The sequence below is a fragment of the Ovis canadensis genome, chromosome 10 (genome assembly GCF_042477335.2).
Source record: "Ovis canadensis isolate MfBH-ARS-UI-01 breed Bighorn chromosome 10, ARS-UI_OviCan_v2, whole genome shotgun sequence".
Taxonomy (NCBI): domain Eukaryota; kingdom Metazoa; phylum Chordata; class Mammalia; order Artiodactyla; family Bovidae; genus Ovis; species Ovis canadensis.
Genome location: NC_091254.1, coordinates 28420592 through 28442519, shown reverse-complemented (window position 1 = coordinate 28442519; position 21928 = coordinate 28420592). Strand labels below are relative to the sequence as shown.

General features: G+C 43.2%; 1 protein-coding gene across 1 annotated transcript in view; it reads left to right on the top strand.

Moving 5' to 3' along the window:
- Positions 1-11011: 11011 nt before the first annotated feature.
- Positions 11012-21928, top strand: part of LOC138446987 (adenomatous polyposis coli protein 2-like) — a 325030-nt gene continuing 314113 nt past the window's right edge. Inside the window, exons 1-3 of the mRNA XM_069602483.1 lie at positions 11012-11019; positions 11266-11686; positions 11728-12345. Coding sequence (XP_069458584.1) covers positions 11012-11019; positions 11266-11686; positions 11728-12345 — 1047 coding nt within the window. The remainder of the gene's footprint in view (positions 11020-11265; positions 11687-11727; positions 12346-21928) is intronic.

Sequence of the window (21928 nt, the reverse complement as noted above, 5' to 3'; positions counted from 1 at the left end):
ATGATGGACAAACCAGGTAATCGATAGGAGAATGCTTTGAAAATTGTAAAGTGCCCATTTTATTTTCACCTCGCAATAGACAGAAATAATAATTTCCACCTATTCACCTCACATGCATGCTGTTGCTTCGTGGCATTTATCGAACAACAATGCTCGCTCCCTGATTTACAGACAGAATTAGAGTTCCTGCCCTGTGATTTTAAACTAGGCAGACGTGCGTGACAAAACAATGAGAAAACATTCAAGGTAGACAGTATTGCGTGATGGTCATTAACGTATTCATAAAAGGCCTGTGAATGTCTTAGATGGCAAGTGCTATGGGCATTTTTTCATAGCCCTTAGGATATTTGTTTCTTGTGAAAAAATAATCCACATAATGCAAAATAAAAAGCTAGCTATAGGAGGACTGAAAAGAAATTGAGTAAAAAGAAGAGAATAAGTCAGACAAAGACAAACATCATATGATACCACATATATATGGAGTCTAAAACTATGACACAAATGAACTTATTTACAGAACAAAAATAGACTCATAGAGATAAAAAAAAAACTTAGTTACCAAAGTGGAAAGAGTAAGTAGGAGGAGGGATAAATTAGGAACTTGGGATTAATAGATACATACTACAATATATAAAATAGGTAAACAACAAGGACCTACTGTACAGCACAAGGAATAATTTTCAATATCTTGTAATGACCTAAAATGGAAAAGAATGTGAAAAAGGCATACATATTCATATATAACTGCATCACCTTGCTGTACACCTGAAATTTGGTAAATCAACTATATGTCAATTAAAAAAAAGATTATATGTTGATTAAAAAAAAGAAAGGAATAAATAACCTGAGGCAGTTGAATCCAAGAAGATGCTCTGTGCTTTACACTACATTGAGCCCTCAGTGAGGGAAACATTGATGTTGGTATGAGATGAACATCAAGGAGATTATTTTGCTCTAGAAACTATACTAAGTAGTTCAACTCATAGTTGACTGTGACCCTACAGTTAGCTTTGAAAATATTAATATTTTTAAGTAGTAACAATTGTACTACTACTCCCCCAGGTATTTTAGTATCTATATGATGCCTTAGGTTTTACAAATATTTTACATGAACAATTAAATTTAATCTTCATAATAACTTCATGAGATGGGCATCACCATTATCTCTAATTTACAGATGAAAAGGCTGGGCAGGAGTTGTTAAAATAATTTACTGAAGTAAGAAAGTAAGAGAGAGACTCGTGGCTTGAATCCAGATTTTCTGACTCTTAGATGTGTTTTCCATCTTCATGTCACATAAAAATAAGTCAACATTCTAAAATAAGTTGCTGTTAAAATGTGCTGGAAAAAGAAACCTGGTAAATAAATTTAAGAGGAAACTCAAAGCATGGCTTGAACTTGGAAGCCCTGTACCTTTTACACTCATCTTATTCCATCTGTAGGATTTACAAGTCCATTCCATTGGTTTCCAGAGTAATGCAGTTATTAGTAGAATTTCATGAAATGGTTGTTTAGGGCAAACTCTGCCTTCTTAAGGAATGTCACTGTGAAGATTTAATTGTGGATTGTGGTTCTGTATAGTTTTATGACATTTTCTTTTATAACATGGTTAGAATTTTCCAAAAAAAGCAAAAGAGCCCTGATGTGAGATTCACCAAAAAAAGTTTAAAGCATAAAGCATTTAGTTTATTTTCATTATTTACAGGTAGTCATATGTAACATGAAATCTAAAAAGAGAATGAAAATAGCTTTATTTTTTTTTTGTTTTTTTTTTCTTTATATATATATATTTTTTTAGTTTTTTATTTTTTAAATTTTAAAATCTTTAATTCAGAGAAACATAACCCAAATATAGTCATAATTGACATCTCTTTTCTAAAGAATGAAATAAGATTCTAGTTAAATGTCTAATTAATGAGAAGACTACACAATCACATAATTATGCATGGTTGTAGCAAAACTTTAATGATTTCCTGGAAATTCTTATAGTCTTCTAGTCCAAGAACGGATTACAACATGGCCCCTTTGCCAAATCTGGGGTAAAAGACAACAACCACTACAATAACTCCTGGGGTAGTGCTATAGTTAAGGCTCATATAACAGAATACCACAGACTCGGTGACTTAAACAAAAACATTTATTTGCACAGTTCTGAAGGCTGGGAGGTCCAAGATCAAGGTGTTGATAGATCCAGGGTCTTGTGAAGACTCCCTTCAAGGCTTGCAGATGGCTATCTTCTTGTCTTAGCCTCACATGGCAAAGAATAAGTTCTCTTGTCTCTTCTTGTAAGGGCACTAATCCCATTCACGAGGGCTCCATCCTCATGACCTAATTACCTCCCAAAGGCCCCATCTCCTAATACCAATACTATCACTTTGGGGGGATTAGTCTTCCACATATGAATTTGGGGGGGACACAAACATTCGGTCCATAGCAGGTAGCTTAGATCTCTCTCTCTCTCTCCCACAAACACACATACAATAAAAACAAAATCTTTAACTAAAGATCTTTTATCACAATAAAAACAAAATCTTGTTTCTCTCCCAGACTGTTGTCTCCATTTCAGAAATCTGAAATAAGGATTGTCTTACTAAAACACACACTGAAGGCCAATTTCCCTTTCTTTAAATTTTTCCTTCTATAATTGTCATGTAATACAACTATCAAAACATATCATCCTACTCTGAATTTTCTGTTCTATAGTATCAGAGAATCATATGACTAGAAGAGTACTTGGTTGATTATCAGTGTCTGCCTTTAGGAAGTACTGTGTATAAATACTTTCATTTAGACCTATTTTTTAAGAGTTTCAGAAAGGACAATCCCATCATCTTTCTTAACTGAATTAGAATGCAATCACTACCTTTGTCTCAAAACTCTTCTTTATACTGATTAAATCCCTTAGCACAGATTAAGAAATATACAGACTGAATATTTGCATTTGAAAATTTGACTCTTGGACTATCTTAAATATAGAAAAGAACTTAAGTTTATCTACTTCCAAAAACTTGTGATTTTTATGATATGAAAATCACTGAATGTTTCAGGCTAGATCACACATGTTGTGACTCTTAATGAAATTTTCATGGTCTGGGCCTCAGTCCACAGTTTTACAGTTTCAGTAAATTGAGGAGTGGTCTGGCCCTGAGCAAATGATTCATGCTAGCTGAAATCACAAGAAACTTGTTTACAAGGGTGAACATGTGGTATGATATGAGGGGTACGGAGTTGAACATGGAGGAGGCAGGACAGATGTATGCCTTTTCTGTTGGACTTTTTTTTGTTGTATTTTAAGATATCAATACGTTATGTATGCTGAATATAGCTTGGAGATGGGAAATAAATAAAGAGACTATTTGTAGTGAAAAATTGATGTCCTCAAGTCTGTGTAATGGAGCTCTGTTTTGAACAGAGAAGAATCTACAGTCAGTCACACTGAAGAAATGTTTAAGAAGAAATGGGTGACACCTTGAAAGAATGTAGAGAAAGCAGACATGTGAACTCAAAGGTCTGTCTGGTATAGAGGAGGGTGTATTAGCCAGAGTTCTCCAGAGGTGTGTGTGTGTGTGCTTAGTTGCTCAGTCATGTCCGACTCTTTGAGACTCCATGGACTGTAGCCCGCCAGGCTCCTCTGTCCATGTGGATCTCCAGGCAAAATTCTGGAGTGGGTTGCCATGCCCTCCTCCAGGGGATCTTCAGGACTGAACATACACACACACACATTTACACACACACTTTTGAACTGTGGTGTTGGAGAAGACTCTTGAGAGTCCCTTGGACTGCAAGGAGATCCAACCAGTCCATTCTGAAGGAGATCAACCCTGGGATTTCTTTGGAAGGAATGATGCTAAAGCTGAAACTCCAGTACTTTGGCCACCTCATGCAAAGAGCTGACTCACTGGAGAAGACTTTGATGCCGGGAGGGATTGGGGGCAGGAGGAGAAGGGGGCGACCGAGGATGAGATGGCTGGATGGGATCACTGACTCAATGGACACGACTCTGAGTGAACTCCGGGAGTTGGTGATGGACAGGGAGGCCTGGCATGCTGCAATTCATGGGGTTGCAAAGAGTCGGACACGACTGAGCGACCGAACTGAACTGATGCATATGTAGGTATATATGTGTGTGTATGTATGTGTATATATATATATATATATATATATATATATATCTGAATCACTTTGCTGTACGCTTGAAACTCATACATTGTAAATCAGTTGATTACACTCCAGTTTTTTTAAAAGTTCATTTTACTGATCTTGAAAAAAATAAAATCTGAAAAACTCACCCATATTCACTCAGAGAGTGACAGAACTGATTTAAATCTAGCCCAATCTGATCTTAAATCCTATAATATTTTTACTGTTCTGTGCTCTTTATCTTACTATTAAATATTATATTTATACTAGTGATTTTAATTTGTGAAGATTAAAGGATATACAACATACTATATTTTAGCATAATCCATAGAGTATTTAATAATTAAATTTAAGAATATTTTGGTACTTAACTTTTCCTAATTATTCTGGTCAAATATGGCCTTATTATATTAGTTGAAATAAAGGCTGACTTCTGAGAATTGGGGTCAAAAGAAAGAAAAGTGGAGCACATTCACCCCTTCGCGCTTTAACCAAGCCAAGGCCCACACACGAGACGCATCCCATGGCTACCCAGCTCTCACAGACTTGGTTTCAGAGCAGCTGCTGTGTCCTGTCGCCAGGTTTCAGACTTGCTGTTTCTTCTCTCACCTCACCTTTCAGAGTCAGTGCTATACACATGGTACCTTTTCCTGCCTACGACAACTTCTCAGCCCAAGGTGGACTTATAGACATACACTTGCAGCATCTAGGACAGGAAAGAACCAGGATAAATGATCCTGCACAACACAAGTATACCTTTCCAGTTGCTGAAATTCTCTGATTTTCCAAACATGTGACTCTCTCCTTTGATAAATGCTAGAGACATGTTATCAATTCTCTAAAACTTTTTAATGCATATTGCTATGCCATGTATGCAATTACTAAGATTTTAGCTTATCTCATATGTTGCATTTTATTATCTCATTATTTTCTTATATGAGTTGCACATAGAGGGTGGTAACTTATTTACTTAAAACTTTCATAATTCACAGTGTAGAGTGTATATTCCTTAGAAAGCTCCTATAGATAATTAATCTCACCTTGTTTTCGTTCCTTCCTTCTTATTGTCAGTTCTTTAGATTTCATTTTAAGAGTGATGCCAGATGTCCTGGTCTCTTGGATTGACAGAGTGGGATAGGCAGAGTTGGAACTGTTTTACTTTGGGAACTTATGCTCCGTATGATTAACAAATCAGCAAAATTATAAGCATTGTTACATGTTTCATTAACAATGATAGCTTCCTAGGTAAAATAATGAGTATGCTCAGTTGCAAAAGCAGGAGATTCTTTTGGAATTACAGTCAGCATTTGTGACTTGAAGGACTGTTTATGGACTCTGAAAACAAAATAAAACATACTTCCCAAATTTTGTCTGCAGCAGTTGACGCAAAACATGAACTCAAATAATTTACCTCCTGGCTAACCTTCTGTATAACCAGTAGATGGTCACTCCAGTGAACATTCTGGTTACTTATTGAAATCAAGAATCTTTCCTGCTCCATCAGAGAATTCAGTACCAGATCCAAGGTCAGTGCTGGACCACATCTTGGGGGTGGAGGTTAAGTAATGCAAAGCATCCACAGAATGGCTAGAGGCCAAGGAGCAGGGCTTGTGACTCCAGAATACGTCAGTTCAAGGTGAGATGAAGTTTTTAAAGGGTCACTAAAAAGTGCTCATTGTTAGATGTGTTGAAAGTGAGGAAGTACAAAGGAAAGGTTTCATGGATGACTTGGTAAAATCCCATTTAAAGGACTTGCTGAGCAAAGAGACCATCCTGATAAGAAAGAGTATGAAAGGAAAAAAAAAAATGAAAACACTTTTGAACCTTTTTGTGAAAGAGTCTAATTATTTTTGCTAAAATGCTGGTAGCATATATTTAAGTGGGTGATATGTTGACTTGAATGACATTTTAAAAGAATAAAATGATGCAAAGAAAATGTCTGGAAGGGTCCACATCAAAGTAGGAATGTTGGTTGTTCCCTGAGAAAGCATGTTAAACAACAAATTTTTCTTCTTTATCCATTTCTGTATTGCCTTTTTCCCCCCAGTGAGTACACACACTGCTTTCACAATTAAGGAGGGATAAACAGTGAATTATTTTTGTTTAAAAACAAAGGAAGTTTTATGATTGGCCTTAATCTGTAAAATAAATGTTCCTATAGATAAGTTAGCAACTTGGAGCACCACTGGAGAAGCAGGATCTGTGTGGCAGGAAAAACAGAGACTAATTAAAAACAAATGAACACAAAAGCTTGGGTTTTGCAACAGCAGCAGAATTTATAGAATTACAGCACCTCTAGAATTATGGAACCCACAATTTCCTGCAATGTGTCTGTTTCTGCCAACTTCTGGTTGTCTGTGGTTTTCTTAAAATATCCTTGGAAGGGACTCCAAGAAATCATCAAATCAGTTCAACGTTCTCTAAGTTATACTCTAACAAAGGCTCCAGCATTTCTATGGGAGCTGCCCATTCATGTACATGTTCCAATTTTCTGCCACACACTTGATTTAGATCCAAGACTGTGCAAGAGTTACTAAGCTCCTACATGAGAAACCCTTTCTCACGATGTAATGTTCTTAACCAATGAGGTAGTTATTATTGTCCAGATTACAGCAAGGTCAACTGAAGCTTAGAAAGTGAGTTGCCAAGGTCTCCTGGCACCTTTAAAACCAGGCTGGGGTTGACCTTGGATCATACACTTGGTGCTCAGTGCCATTTTTATATGACATCAAGACTGCCGCTGAAAAAGTAAAAAGATGCGACTGGTAGTCCTGGCAGTTGGTAAGGCAGGTTATGTAAATGGTGAACACATGGACGGGTGAGCTTTCCACAGCTCTAATCACGTTTTGAACTGTGGTGCTAGAGAAGACTCTTGAGAGTCCATCCTAAAGGAAACCAGTCCTGAATAGTCATTGGAAGGACTGATGCTGAAGCTCCAATACTTTGGCCACCTGATGCAAAGAACTGACTCCTTGGAAAAGACCCTGATGCTGGGAAAGATTGAAGGCAGGAAGAGAAGGGGACGACAGAGGATGAGATGGTTGGATGGCATCACCTACTCGATGGACATGAGTTTGAGCAAGCTCCAGGAGTTGGTGATGGACAGGGAGGCCTGGCATGCAGCAGTCCATGGGGCTGCAAAGAGTTGGACATGACTGAGTGAGGGCACTGAACTGAATCACATGTCTGATTTTGTTTGTGCCACCCTGTAAGTGGCAGGGGACTTCCCCTTAACACTGCCTTCACCTGACAGCTTCTTGTTTCCTTGGATTATTGCTTTTCCTATTTATAAGTTTTTCATGTATTGAGTGAAGAGCTGTAGTTTCAAAAGCTCTATTAGCCAAAACTAAGTCGTATTGGAGGGGACCTAGGTATACTTATGACTGATTCATGTTGATGTGTGGCAAAAACCAAAACCATATTGTAAAGCAGTTATCCTCCAGTTAAAATTAAATAAATTTAAAAAATCATGTTAACAAAACTAAGGCAAAACTAAGAAATTTTAAGGAGAGTGATAATAAAGTATTATACTAACATTATCCAAGAATAGACTAAAGGGTCTTTGTAGATACGGAAACTTCAAAATACATGGGTAGCCCTACTAACTTATGAATCAGTTGAAATACAAAGTATATAAAATTGATTAGCATATTCTTATCAATTCCATTCTGCCCAAGGATCCCCAATGATAGGCAATTCACAGGTGCCGTTGCCAATACGGTTGATTTTTTTCTTGTCCATAATTTTCTTCTTGTCCCCAATTTAAAATTCAGAATTCAGCATCAGATGAGCTTTTCACCTTATACATCATGTGATAATCTATGTGATCACTACCAGGAAATATGAATGTGAAATATGCATATATACCTTGGCCACTGATCAATTTTCAGTTGGTTTATTTACTTAACCAGTGGCTTGCTAAGTCACATTGGTAATTCAAGTTTAAGTTTGTTGTACCTTGTGAAGCGATAAAGTATGCTTATGTTTACTTTTTTGTTTCCAAGAATAATGATAGCTGGATTGTAGGCTCCTTAGAGGCAGAGATAGATTGCATTTTATACTTTATTGGTAACAATCATGGCATAGGGAATAGTACTGATTACGAAGTAGGTTAAGACCCTGATGCTGGGAAAGACTGAAGACAGGAGTAGAGAATAGAGGATGAGATGGCTGGATGGCATCACTGACTCGATAGGGATGAGTTTGGGCAAGCTCCGGGAGTTGGTGATGGACAGGGAAGCCTGGTGTGCTGCCATCCAAGGGGTCACAGAGTCGGACACGACTGAGCGACAGAACTGAACTGAACCGATGAAGTAGGTAGTCAATAGTTACTTGTGGGGTTTACTGACTTGCTTCTGCAGCTTCTTGGCTTTGGCAGTTAAATGACTTATTAGATTAAAAACAGATGTAAGGATAGTAGTGTATCTACCAATTCAGTTCCTTTAGCCATAAATGTCAATGTGCAAAGGATCTATGTCATATGGGGGTTCTTACCCTGAGCTTCAGAGGGTGTTCCCTTAACTCTCTGAAATTTTATTCAGTTTTTTCTTGTGTGTGTTCATATGTTCACTTAGCTGGGGAGAGGATCTAGAAAGTTCTTCACTTCCAGGAAATCCATCACTCCATAAACTATTAGGAACAAGTGGTATTTAATATTTTCTCCTGCATCTTGAATATCAGCACTGATAACTCTGGAAGCCCATCTACACTTGCTTGGAATACACTATAACCTTTTTTTTCTGATCTTTTACTTTCCTAAACATGCCTGATCTCCAGTTAGAATTAAGTTGCCTTAAGCATTTAATAATATCTGGAATAAACCAGTGTATAAAGCATGAAGACAGGGTAATTGAAACTTCTTCTTGTTCCCAGGCTGCACTCTTTACTGAGCTGGCATTTGGGTCCATGTGCAGGTCAAGGTATTTTTTATCATTTAAAACTCTAATGCACGAAGTGATCTGCAACCTAATTATGGGGGAAATTACCTGTATCCTTATGCATGCTCACACCACTAAACTCAACAGCGGCATTTCAGCTAACGGTCCCTGTCTTCTCACTTGAAAGAATTTGGGGCAATCGGCTCCTGGCATGAGGAGTTGATTTTAGAATTCATGGTACGTCTCACAGCCTAAATTTACCAGTCTTCAGAGTTCGAAAGCTTTTGTTGTTTCTGTAGACGGACAGAATAGATTAGTTAGTGGTGGTCAAATCAGTTTAAAGTGTTTCTCTACACACCCTACCCTTTCCCAGTCCTGTGTTTCTAAGTTAACGTTTAACTCGGTTTATTGCACTACTGCGAATTTTTTGAAAAGGCAGTTATGTTAAGGAGCATTCCCTTTTAAGGAAAAAAATCAAACCTTTATAATTATGCTATTAATTCTCAGTTTAACTGATAATAACATATGAAAATGACTCTTTCAGTAGAACATTGTGTTATTATAATGTAGTGTTTAGTGCCGTCTATGGGGTTGCACAGAGTCAGACATGACTGGAGCGACTTAGTAGCAGCAGCAGCAGCATGAAGAGCCATGGTTTATAGCATTTTAATCCTAGCTCCTCCTCCAAACTTTAAGTGGGTCAGAAGCACTTTTAACTCTTATGTTGTGATTTTTTTGTATTGTTTATCTTTTAAAATAACATTTATTAGGACTGCTACAAGCCTACATTCTTGTTTTTAAATTTTGGCTTCTTGTAAATGTTTTTGTTTTTACAAGGCCAAGTCTGCTCCCTTTGGTGCTCATCAGAGAAGCTATGGCTTCGTTCCATTCTTCCATCCTACCAAGTGAGCAAGCTCTTGGGAAGCTGTTGAATGAAACCCTAAAGGCATCTTTCTAAGCAAAATAAAGCTTTACAATTACATTGGAAGACTTTGACTCATACCCATTGTAAAGGTTGGCTGTCAAGAGTTCATTTGGAGTGTCAGAGATTTTCTGCTCCTGCAAGTTCTAGAGCTTCCTTTCAGGTAAAAAATTTAAATACCCACGCTTTTAACTTAACAAAAAAGCACATGAACTCCATGGCACAACAAATGGCTTCCAAAATGATTGTAAATTGAGTGACAGAAGAGAAGTCATTTAAAGGGACTCCCACTAGAGAACACAAGGCAGCACCCAAATAAATCCATTTTAATTTTCACTTTATTTCCGTTCTGCTTCAAAGCTGTGATATCATGAGTGGAGAGAGAAGCAGCTCATAGAACAGCCCGAGTTCAAACGCACTGAAATTTAGTATGCAATGTAAAATCGAGGACTTCTGCTTCTCAGAGGATAATTGTGGAAATACCAGGGTGGAACTGTGTGGGCTCGGTGCTACAACAGAATTAGTAATCTGAGATGACCCTGCATAGATTGGCAAGTAGCCATGAAGTAATGCTTTTTACAAGAAAAAGCTTGTACCTGACAAGCTATTAGAAGCGTGCATTTCTCTTAAAACTCTCTTCCTGTCCTGCACGAAAAAAAAGACATTATAAACTGCTAATGAAATGTGACTTTCCGACTGAGAGACCAGATTCCCCCAGGACTGAAATGAAGCACTCACTCTTTAGCCTTCTCACCCTGGGTGTCCTCTGGGGTTCCCTGCAGAGTGCACTCTGCCTGCACCTTGGCGAGACAGCACTAAAGGGTCAGTATTCTCTGCTATCTTTCTTTGCACTGGGGCTCAGGCCGCCAAAGGGGAAAATAGTCACACACACACACACACACACAGGGTAATGGCCTAAGTGAAAATCAAGCAAGCCTGGTGGGGTGGTAATGACTTTCCCAGCATCCAAGCCTTTGCCTTCAGGACATGTGAAGCTAGAAAACAATGTCATTCATTTAACGTTTATAGAGAACACACAGAGTGCTCGGTGCTGGGCTCAGTACTGGAGGACATGCAAAAGTACGCGGAAAACAACCCCTGCCGGCGGACTCGGACGGGTTATTTCAGATATCAAACAGAACTTATGACCTTTTAAGAAATTCTTGAGTGAATAAAAGTGCACTCCGAATTTAAAATAAGCAGGGGAAAAGAATACCGCTAGGACGACAAATCTTTTAGGAGAAAAGACATGTAAATGTGCTGGAACATTTTATTTCTGTGATATAAAGTGTAGCCCGGATGAGTGTGAGAGTAGCGGTTTAAAAGGTTTAAGAGGCGCCAGGCTGGCTGGTTCTTGGAGAAGCCGGACTTCAAAGCAGCACAGTGTTCAGATGCCTTGCACAGTGAGCTGGCTCCGAACAAAGAGGAACCTAGCACTTTTACCTGGGCAGTGGATAACTTTGTGGAAAAGTGCCCTCCGAAGGGGAAAACAGGCAACGTTCCTCCCGGAGCGGAAGCCCCCCACAACCCTCGACTCTGCCTGCCGACCGCACCCTGGACCGACCTCACCCCCACTCCCCCGCCCGGCTTCCTCCACCCAGCGGAGGCGGCGGGCCGCGCCGCCCGGGGTCCACCGCCCACCGCACGCCTGCAGCCCTTGCGCACGCCGGCTGCAGCCGGTAATCGGCCACGTGCGCCCGGGTTCCCCGGCTCGGTCCGGGGCGCCTCCACGGTCGAGGTGGCAGCGGTGGGGGTCTCGATCCCTGTCCTCCGCGCCCGGCTGAGAAGTCCGGACGGCGGCGGCGGCGGCGGCGGCGGCGGGAGCGAGCGGCCTGGCCCCTCCCAAGAGCGGGCAGCGCTACCGTGGGCTGCGGGCGCCGCCTCCGCTGCGTCCGTGGCTGCGCGTCCCGCTCGGTTCGGCCCCGCTCGGATCCGGAACCTGCGCGCCCGGCGCGGCAGCCCTCCTCCTCCTCGGCGTCGCCGGGCGGGCAGCTCCTCCCCGTGGCGAGACGCGCGTTCGAGCCTCCTTCCCCGGCTTACGGATTCCCGAGGCAGGAGAATTTTGCCTCGGTCCCTACGAGCATCTCTCGGCCTCTTCCCCCCCCTCCCCGTGGGCGCGCGCGCGCACACTCACACACACACTCACACTCGCCGGCGCGCGTGCGCACGGCCGCGCGCCCGGAGCCGCGGAATCTCCGGCGCCGCTACTCACACGGGCTTCCAGCCGCCACTGGGCGTCCTCTGTCTGCGGCAGCGGCGGCCGAGGCGGCGGCGGGGAAGGCGGCTGCAGCCCGGCCCGGTCTCAGAGCTCGGCGCCCAGGACAGAGTCCGGGGGAGAAGCGGAGAAGGAGGGCGCGGAGGCGAGGAGGAGCCGCGCCGCGCCCGCCCCTGGTGCCGCGGCCCCAGGTAAGCAGCTCCGGGGGGCCCGCAGCATCCCTGGGGCGTCCGGGCTTGGAGCGGGGGTTTCGCGGTCCCGCCTCCGCCGCGGTACCGGGATCGAAGCTCGGAGGGGAGTGGGCTCGAGGCGGGGGAAGGGGAAAAAGGAAAAGAGCTCGAGGTGCGGCCGGGAGGGAGGGGTGCAGGGGAGCGTGAGGGGCTTCGGCGCAGCCGCCCGCGCCCTTCCCCTTCCTGTCTCAGCTCCACTAGGTTCACTTTTACAAGCCTGGGTGGCGGGGTGAGGTGGGGGGGCGGTGCCTGGCGCCCCCGGACAGCCGTACCGAGCTCTCTCCCCTGCCGTCGCCAGCCAGTGTTGGCTCTGGGCTCCGCGCCCGCCGCGCGCCCACCACCTCCCGTGCACCTTGGACAGCGCACCCCGCCGCTAGCGTCCCCCAGCACCGCGCCCCGGTCCGCTCAGCCCTCCAGCCGCCCTCTGCTTTCCAGGTCGTCACCCTCCCGCCCAGCCTCCGTCCTCCTCCTCCTCCCAGCCCTGGAGGACTCCGTCGGGTGCGGGCCTGAAACTTTCCTCCCGGTCTTTTCTGAGCCGGGTACTACTGTTATCTGTGACTGTCCTCTTACTCGAGGGGGAAGTCAGACGTTGTGGACCGGTCTTTTTTTTTTTTCGGCGGGAGCATGTCCTGCTCGAACGGGCCGAGGCAAAAGAGGCACTGGGCAGCGGGACTCGGGGGCTGCTGGGCTGCAGAGCCCACGCCTCGGGACCCAGACGCCCGCCGCCTCGCCGCCTCCCCGGACCCGACACGTGCGCGCCTCCCACGGACGCGGCCCCTCCCCGACCACCCTGCGTCCTCCCCCGGCACGGCCAGGGCCACCCCATAGGTTGGACACCCGGGGCTTGCGGGTTCTGATTGGCCGAAGGCGTAACCCCGCCCCCTTTCCGGAGGGGGTGGTCCCGGAGTGTTGTGGTTGTCAGCGGCGGTGCGCACATGGGGGAAGTGGGGTCGACAGGTAGGGGAAGCGAGGCCCCTTGAGTCCCCGCGACCCACTGTGCAGAGCTACACTCCCACCCGCCTTCCTCCAAGTACACGCCTGCATGTCTCCTTTTCTGTCTTTTTTTCCCCCAACATTTTGCTGCTATGACATTACAAAATCAACTGGCTTGTAGCCTTTCTTTTATTAATATTGTATTTGTTCGGTAGTGGAGATTTTTACAGCAGATCTAAAAGAATCAGGAAGACAAGTGTTTATGGGGAGGTTCGTGGCAAACTGCAGGTTTGAGTCCGGTGGTTTGCAGAAAGTAATGAGTGTCTAAGGAATACGAAAAGGGTGGAGAAAGTGGGGAGAGCATGTTTCTTAGTGAGGTTGGGATACAGGTGAACAAGCTTGAGAAACTGCGGGAGAAGGAAGTGGGTCATGTATGGGGTGAGACCTGAAGGAGAAACCTGGATTGGGCGCTCCCTCCCAGGAGCGGTCTGCTGAGGATGGCTCTGTCCGGAAAAGTGATCATTTGACCAGTATTCAGTTAATTATTTAACACACTCTGTTTCTGTTTTGCTAAAGTTGCCCTTTTGATAGCAGATTTTATAGTAATAACGTCAATCCACGTAATGAGTTTTGCTTATTACCAGTTTCTTACAACGTGTAGATTTACAAGTGGTGGTGAATTTCAAAAGGTGAATTTCAAAGGCTTGTTTAGAGGAATGAACTAAATAGTTAAAGTGGTTTGGAAATATTGTGAAGGAAGATGGATGAGCGTTGCATAAAATGCAAAGACTGTTCTGTCATTATTTAGGGTCTTTGCAGAAATATATGCGTGTGCATAAGTGATACTGATTTCTCTTCATTTCAAAGCATGATTGCCTCTAGCAGTTTCCAGCTTTAATTCCTTCAGGCTGTTTTGATGTTGTGTCTGTACATCTAAGAATATTGTAATTCTTATCTTTAGAAGCCTTGTCAATGGAAAACAAACAGCAACTGATGCAAGCGAATGTTGACAACTTTATATTGAGTACACTGCGTTAGTTTATTTGTAAGCTAGTGAAATATGCAAGAGTAACATAGCATGTCTGCTATTCCCGAGCGACCAATGTCAGAACAAAGTGGGGAATCACATGAGGCTATTCCAGAGAGAACAATTCAATTATTTTAAAAGTAAATATATGTTAATATTCTTGGGTGTAACGAAAAACAGAATTTTCCCATTTGAATTATTATCTTTGTACACAGGGGTAGCAGATGATGACATGAAGTAAAACAACAAATGATCAGTGATTCCAAAGTAGATAGTAAAGGCATTCCATTTATTATTTTTATATCAGTAGAATTGCTTTCCTGACTAGAGAACTTTGTATTCAGGGGACAGAATTTGATACATCTGGCAAGTTGGAAGTTATTGCTATTGTTGAGAAAATAATTGACTGTATTTTCGTATCTCCAGGTCATGCTTTAATTTGCCCTTTGGGATTTAGATCTAGTTTTTGGCCTATTCAATGTAGATGAGTTTGGAGGTAGGGAGGAGGAGAATGTATAATAAATAGTCACACACACACATACATACACATGCAAAATGTATGTATGTATATCAGCACACAGCTGTATATTTATAAACATAATTTAGGGATACATTCCGTGTGTTTGTTTATATATATGTTTATTGTTCTTAGAATTTTTTCGCATTTCTTCTTGTCCAAAAGGTGGCCCTATTTTAAACTGTGGAAAGCATTATCACCGGTAGAATTGGCCAATAGATCATGGAAACAGACAATAGTATTTTGTTGCTTGGCAACCACCTACTGTGAATGAAAAACAAAGCGGTGACAGCTGCTTCCACATCCTGACACTCATACTGTAGCTTGGGCTTTGCAACCCTCCGAAGGAGACAGATCTACCAAGTTGCATTTGAGGAAGGTGAAGCTGTTTCCTTTGGAGGGGGATGTTTTTAAAAAGAACATTTCAACGTTTTATTATAATCAGAATTACATTGTTATTGTGGGATGAAATGAAGCATCTAATTTCGATCTCCCTCTTAAGCCCGGTAGACACTGAAAAATGCAAGGCTGGGAGGGTTGTTTAGACCTTCCTCATTCTCCCCTTTGTAGCCATTAAACACCATAAGCACCTTTTCTGCCCCTCTCAGATGCTCTTAGGATTTTGCAAAAACTTGAGTTCTCTCGAAATAGGTGACTGGGTTTTACTGCCAGGAGGGAGTTAGAGACGGATGCTCTGGCCTAAGCCTTTAGTTTTAAGGGACACTGAGGCCCAGGGAGGTGTTGTGACTCAGACCTGGTGATGGAGCCCTCTCCAGGAGGTCTTGCCTTGGGTCACACTTGAAAATCCCCCCCCACCCCATTTCCTCCCCCAAATCATTCTTTCTTTGTTCTTTATTTACACATAGTTTGTAATCACGATTTTTACCCTGATAAAGATCATTAGAAAAACACAGTGGTATTTGAGAGTCAAAATTCATTATGGTTTTAGATACCTTGTGTACTGTGTTCAGCCTTCAGTCTCAGAAAGTCCTGGGACTCCCACCTCTTTCCTCAAACTGGGGATGCCCTTTCCCTTGCTTTGGTAATTGTTTACATCTTTGGACTATCTTCAATGTTCTCCTTTTCTCTATATGAATTTAAAATGGGGATGAGATTGAGGATTGTGTTGGTCAGCGGGTATACCTGTAAGAGTTTTACCATTACAGCTAATTAATCGCTCGTTGTGGTCTTCTGTCTGCAAAGGATAGACATATTGTTGGTCTAATGATTGGGGCTCCAAAATAATTAAATAAATAAATAACAAATGAACTTATTTATAAAACAGACACAGACTCACAGACTTAGAGAACTGAGTTTATGGTTACCTGGGGGATGAGTTGGTGAGGGGCAAGATTGGGGATTGGGACTGACAGGTACACATGCTATATTTAAAACAGTTAGCCAACAAGGACCTACTGTGTAGCACAGGGAATGCTGCTCGATATTCTATAATAACCTAAATGGGAAAATGATTTGAGAAAGAATAGATGCATGTATATGTATAACTGAGTCACTTTGCTGTACACCTGACTCTAATACAACATTGTTAATCAGCTGTGCTTCAGTATAGAATAAAAATTAAAAAAAAGTATACAGGACAGACTATGTTGCTGCATCATCCTACTGTTGGTCCTTTTCAAAACTGTTTTGCCAAAGGTGTCACCTGAAGCCTGCTTGTGGACGACAGTCATCTATCTGCGAGAGATGACAGTGGCATACATTGTTTCTGAACCCTGAGATGCTAATGAATGGAGTATTGGATGGTGGACTTGAATCACATGTGCTTTATTAAGCCCTCTTTTTAAGCTTAGGAAATGGGTTGCATGGGCGATACATTTCGAGTTTCCTTCTGCCATAAATACTTTGAAGAATCTGTGTTCTGTCATTTATTATTTATGACAAAGGTAGGTATTTAACTTTAATACACCTTAACTGGAAGAGACACTTGGATTGGACTGGTTGGAGAAGCAGTGTAGTGACAGAATTAAGTATCATTGAAGAATCATTTTCACCAGAAAAGCATGCACTTTAGCAGATTTGTCGGGGGGAATAAATTGATTAACAGCAAGTTTCACCTAGTGTTAGAAGCCTGCTGTTAACTTGTTCTAGCTAGAAGGATTTCCAAGCAGAATAATTTTGCAGATTACAAGTGAACTTCACTGATTTTTAAAGTTATTTTTCATAGTCTGTAGTTCAGGACAAGCACTTGCTTTGGGTCTTCTGGGAATAATCTAAATTTTAAAGTTATTATTATTAAAAGAAAAATCAGAACTCTCTTTTTGTGGCATGATGTTAAATATTCTGTAGTTCATACATTTAATTTATTCCACTGGAATCTTGAAATTTAATTAACTTCCTTCTTCTGTCTTCATGTTCAAGATAATGTGTGTGTATGCCTACATATGTGTTGGCATTTTTTTTCCTTTTTGTTGTTTTTATCCTAACAATAGAATGCCAAAGGGCACGATTTGTTTTTTTTTTTTTTCATACAGTAAAGAGAATCTTTAAGCAAGAGATATTTACGTTTTCCACTTCCTTATGTCAGCTTCTGCTATTATAAGCTGTAAACTCTCGCCCACACAAATAGGATGATTGCTAAAAACAAGCAAACAAATAAATATTTATCTAAGCAGCATCCCATTTGCTGCCCTACAGGCTGGCCAAGAAAGCATATTTTCTCATTCTTTGACACATATACACTTCTACACACACCCACATACACACTGAATTTAAGGTCTTATGTATTCTTCTTTTGGTGGTTCTAATTTTAAGGGTGGACAGAAATAGTATTTGATGGGGCTACCTGTGTATGATAGATTTTAAGCAAAGTCGATGGATTCAGATTTTCAGAAATGCAGCAGAAGAGGAAGAATTAAATTGAATTATTCCCCTTGGAAAAATGTCAAATTTGTGCTGACCACATAACCTGTGACCCTTCCCACAGCACCTGGCACCTGCAGCAGCGCTTGGCTTGCAGCAGACTCTCAGTGTGTTTTGTGAAGTATGCACCTGCCACCTCCTTTTTGTGATGTTGCAAATATTTTGGTCTGTATCTTCATGAATAGCAAAAGCTGGGCAAATGGAGAAGAAATACTTTTCTAATTGTTTCCAGCCCTGTATAAAAGCATATCAAAAGGACTGACGTAGCCAGTGATATTTTGGAATGTACTTCCTGTCGGTGTAGAAAGTTCTACCAGGGGTGTTGATTTTTCGCAAATGCAGCCATCCTAAGTACAGAAGAGCTCTTTAACAGCCCACAGCAGCATAACAAAGGTTAGGGCAACTGGTCCGAAGGAATACTTTATTTAGCTGGAGCTGGAGGGGGAAGCCTGCTAGCCCCAGCCTGCTTATCCAGACTGGAGCGTGGCCAGTGTGCTGTGGTTTAATATCCCAGACCGGGGGAGAAAAGCCACCGATGAGGTATGTAGTGACTCTGAGTGCCCAGGCCTCTGCTTTGGTCTCATTTGCGAGAGAGCTCCTTGAAAATCGCAGAAACTGTTGTGCCTCTGAGGGTGGAGCCAGGAGTTCCCATTGAGGCCCCAGGTACCGAATTTCTGGTCATTGGAAGAAGCCTTCATCCTGAGACATCAGCACCTGCTGCTGAAATACGACTTTCCTCTTCATCCCGCTCCATCTCTGTGAAGTTGGTGGAGGTGACTGTGTTTCTGGGGACAACCCCGGCAGAATCACCAGGTAGGGTCAAGCCCGAAAGGCTTCCGGTTCCTCGGAAAGCATCCTTCACCTTCCCACCACGACCTCGGTCTTTTGTCTCCCTTGTAGGGATTAATTCACCATTTTGTGTTATAGCAGCAAGTCTCTTTTAAGGTGTACGTGGATCAGCAGTTATGGAGCATCTCAGGAGGAGCTCCTGAGTGTCTTGCACAGATTAGGTGCTCAATAGGTATTTTTTTTTTTCGTTTTACTACTATTTTGAGAGATTTGGCAGATAGTTTTGTCCAGGGAACAGAGGCACCTAGTACCATACTGTTTCTTTTCAGGGTGGTTTCATTAACACACAGTTATTGAGCATTTACTGTATGACTGGTATTTGGCTCTGGGGGTCATGGACATTCTTAAAGCACATTTCCTGCTTGTAGAAGAGTGTGCTGCCTAAAGGGAAGACTTGTGAAAAGGGCACAAGTTCAGTGTGGTTTACAGGTGACTGCTGGGAGCTGCCACTGACGCTTTTGCACGTCATGATACGGGTCAGTGTTTCACAGTCTGCCTGTGCAAAAGAGTCCCACTCAGGGCTTGCCACAGTGCTGATTCCTGGGTCCCACCCCCCAGCCTCCCGAATCAGAATCTTCAGGGACATGGCCAGGTCAGGTAGACGCATTCATACGCCCAGACACTCACCGCTCCTGTACACTTCTGCAGAATTCTTCTACAAGCATCTACTGTTCTCCACCTGAGGGCTTTCTCTCTGACCTGTGGGGACAGCAAAGCTAAGGGATCCCAGAAGTGGACCTCAGCTGATGATGGAAGAGAGCAGGGAGGCAGTGCCCTGGCCTCCTGACCCAGCCAGTGCAGAGACTGACCCGCTTCCTGCACGATGTCCCAGGATCCCCTAGTAAGAGTGACGGTGCTGCCCGTGGTGGCCGTCTCCTGCAGGATCTGGGCTTACTTGGCTGCCTTCCTCCCCAGGAACTAGTCCTTCCCAGGATCCTCTCTCAGATGAATAACTTGCATTTAAGAGACCTCTGTCTCAAGATCTGCTTCAGGAGAAACCCAACGAAAGACACTGAAGAATCTGCTTGATTGATTTATTTTAAAAGTAATGCCCCCACTGGCTCAGCGGTAAAGAGGCCGCCTGCAGTGCAGGAGACTTGGGTTTGATTCCTGTTCCAGGAGGCAAGATTCCCCTGGAGAAGGTAATGGCAACCCACTCCAGTATTCTTGCCTGGGAAATCCCACGGACAGAGGAGCCTTGCGGGCTACAGTCCATGGGGTCGCAAGAGTCGGACATGACTTAGTGACTGAATCACTACCACACAGGTTCCACTAATTAGGGAGATTTGGGAGCTCTGGCTTCAGGTGATAGAGAGCTGCTGAAGAATTACGATGATGGCATTGTTACTCTTGATAACAGGTGTGTGTGGGGGGGAAGGATTGGTAGAGTTGGGGGTATGGAGACCAGCTCTGAGGTGGCGCTGCCCAGACAAATAGTGAAGATAGTGGCTGGGGGGCTGGAGAAGGGGACGGGATGCAAGATGGGTTTGCATGGAAAGCTGGCTGGAAAAGTCAGCATGATGCAGAGGCCTGAGACACGGGCTCACTTAGCGCATCCCTAGACCGAGATCTCGGTCCCCTCCCCACAGCTCTGCCTGCTCTGTCCCTCCAGATCAGTGACCCCCTAAAGGGCCAGGTCGCCTCTGCCTTGCCTGCAGTCCTGGTCAGGCTGTCTTAGAGTTAAGTAGTACAATTCTGGGCATAAATAAAAGAAGACAGAAAGATAAATTGAAGTGTATAAATAATTCACCACCAGATCATTAAAGGAAGAAAGTTATATTTCACAGGCAGGATTTGTGGAGTGGTAGAGGAGGAGAGTTGGAGAGATGTCCATTTTGTGATGAATAGTGATTTTTTTCCCCCCACCCTCATACTCTTGGCTAAGAAGGGATTTTCATCCAGCATCAGTTTCCGGAAGACCTAGCATGCACTTCTATCTATTGTTTTCCCTGCTTCTCCCAGAGCCTGTATTTTAGCTAAGTGGATGAGTGGTGGCTGGGGTGGGCTGGCTCTTGCCTCTTGATCTGTCAAAGTGCCAGGCTCTCCCAAGGCAGCTTCTCCCACTGGTTCTTAGGCCACCAGCTCTCTCAGGAGACCAGAGGGTGCGGAAAGGAAAGCATGCATTCCAGAAAGAGCAGTTTTGAAATGAATCCTTCATTGTGAAATGAGTAGGTTAAGGCTTGTTAGCTGATCTGTACTAAGATCAGGTGGCCTCCTAATTGTCCTGTGCGTGAATACTAATGTCCCGGCTCCGTCTGCAGTCAGAAAGGCGAAGGCTGAAGAATCAAACACAAGTAAGCGACACCATATTTCTGCAAAAGTAGCCCTGAGCCAATGACACAGAATAGACAGAATTTGGAGGAGCTGCAGACGGGGCCAGCTCAGAGCTTCCTGAGCCTCGCTGCACAGGTGGATCAGAGTCCTGAGAGCAGAGATGCTGTGCTTGTGAGTATTCAAACTGGAGACACTTACGGGGGAAACACGGTGGAAAGGAAGAAGGCTTGATAATTGAGGAACTGCAGGTATGTCTGGGCTTCCCAGGTGGCGCTAGTGGTAAAGTACCTGTCTGCCGATGCAGGAGACAGATGAGGTTCAATCCCTGGGTTGGGGAAGATCCCCTGAAGAAAGGAATGCACCCACTCCAGTATTCTTGCCTGGAGCATTCCATGGACAGAGGAGCCCGGCGGGCTACAGTCCATGGGATCTCAAAAGAGTCGGACACGACTGAAATGAATTAGCATGCATGCACATACTTATGATATTTTTTTATTAAAATTTTAATTTGGGATTGTTATAGATTCTTGTGCAGTTGTAAGAAGTAACGCAGAACCTCTGTACTTTTTTTTTTTAATGCGTAAATCTGTTTGAAACTTTTCAAGTTATATAGTTAATTTTTTTGGCTGCACAGCATGCAGGATCTTAGTTCACCAACCAGAGATCGAACGCAAGCTCTCTCTACTGGAAGTGCGGCCTTTCAATAGACTTCCAAAGACTGCTGGGGAAGTCGCTGAGCCTGTGTCTGGTAGCATTTCCCACCCCACCCCCACTCCCTGCCCCTGGTAACATCTTTCAGACCTGTAGAGCAGCATCATGACCAGCCTTGATGGCTGCAGGCCAGTCTTCGTCAGATTCCCCCAGTTTCACTTGGACTTATTTGGGGGTGTGCGCTCAGCCATGTTCGTGTATATTTTCTCCTATTCAATACCTATATTTTTTCAAAGAGCCTTTTTTCCCCTAGGATTTTTTGGGGGAAATGCGCTTGTTAAGACTAGTCCTGGAGTAATTGTAACTGAAGAAAGGGTATTATATAAATTATAGCATAAAGTATAGAATAAATT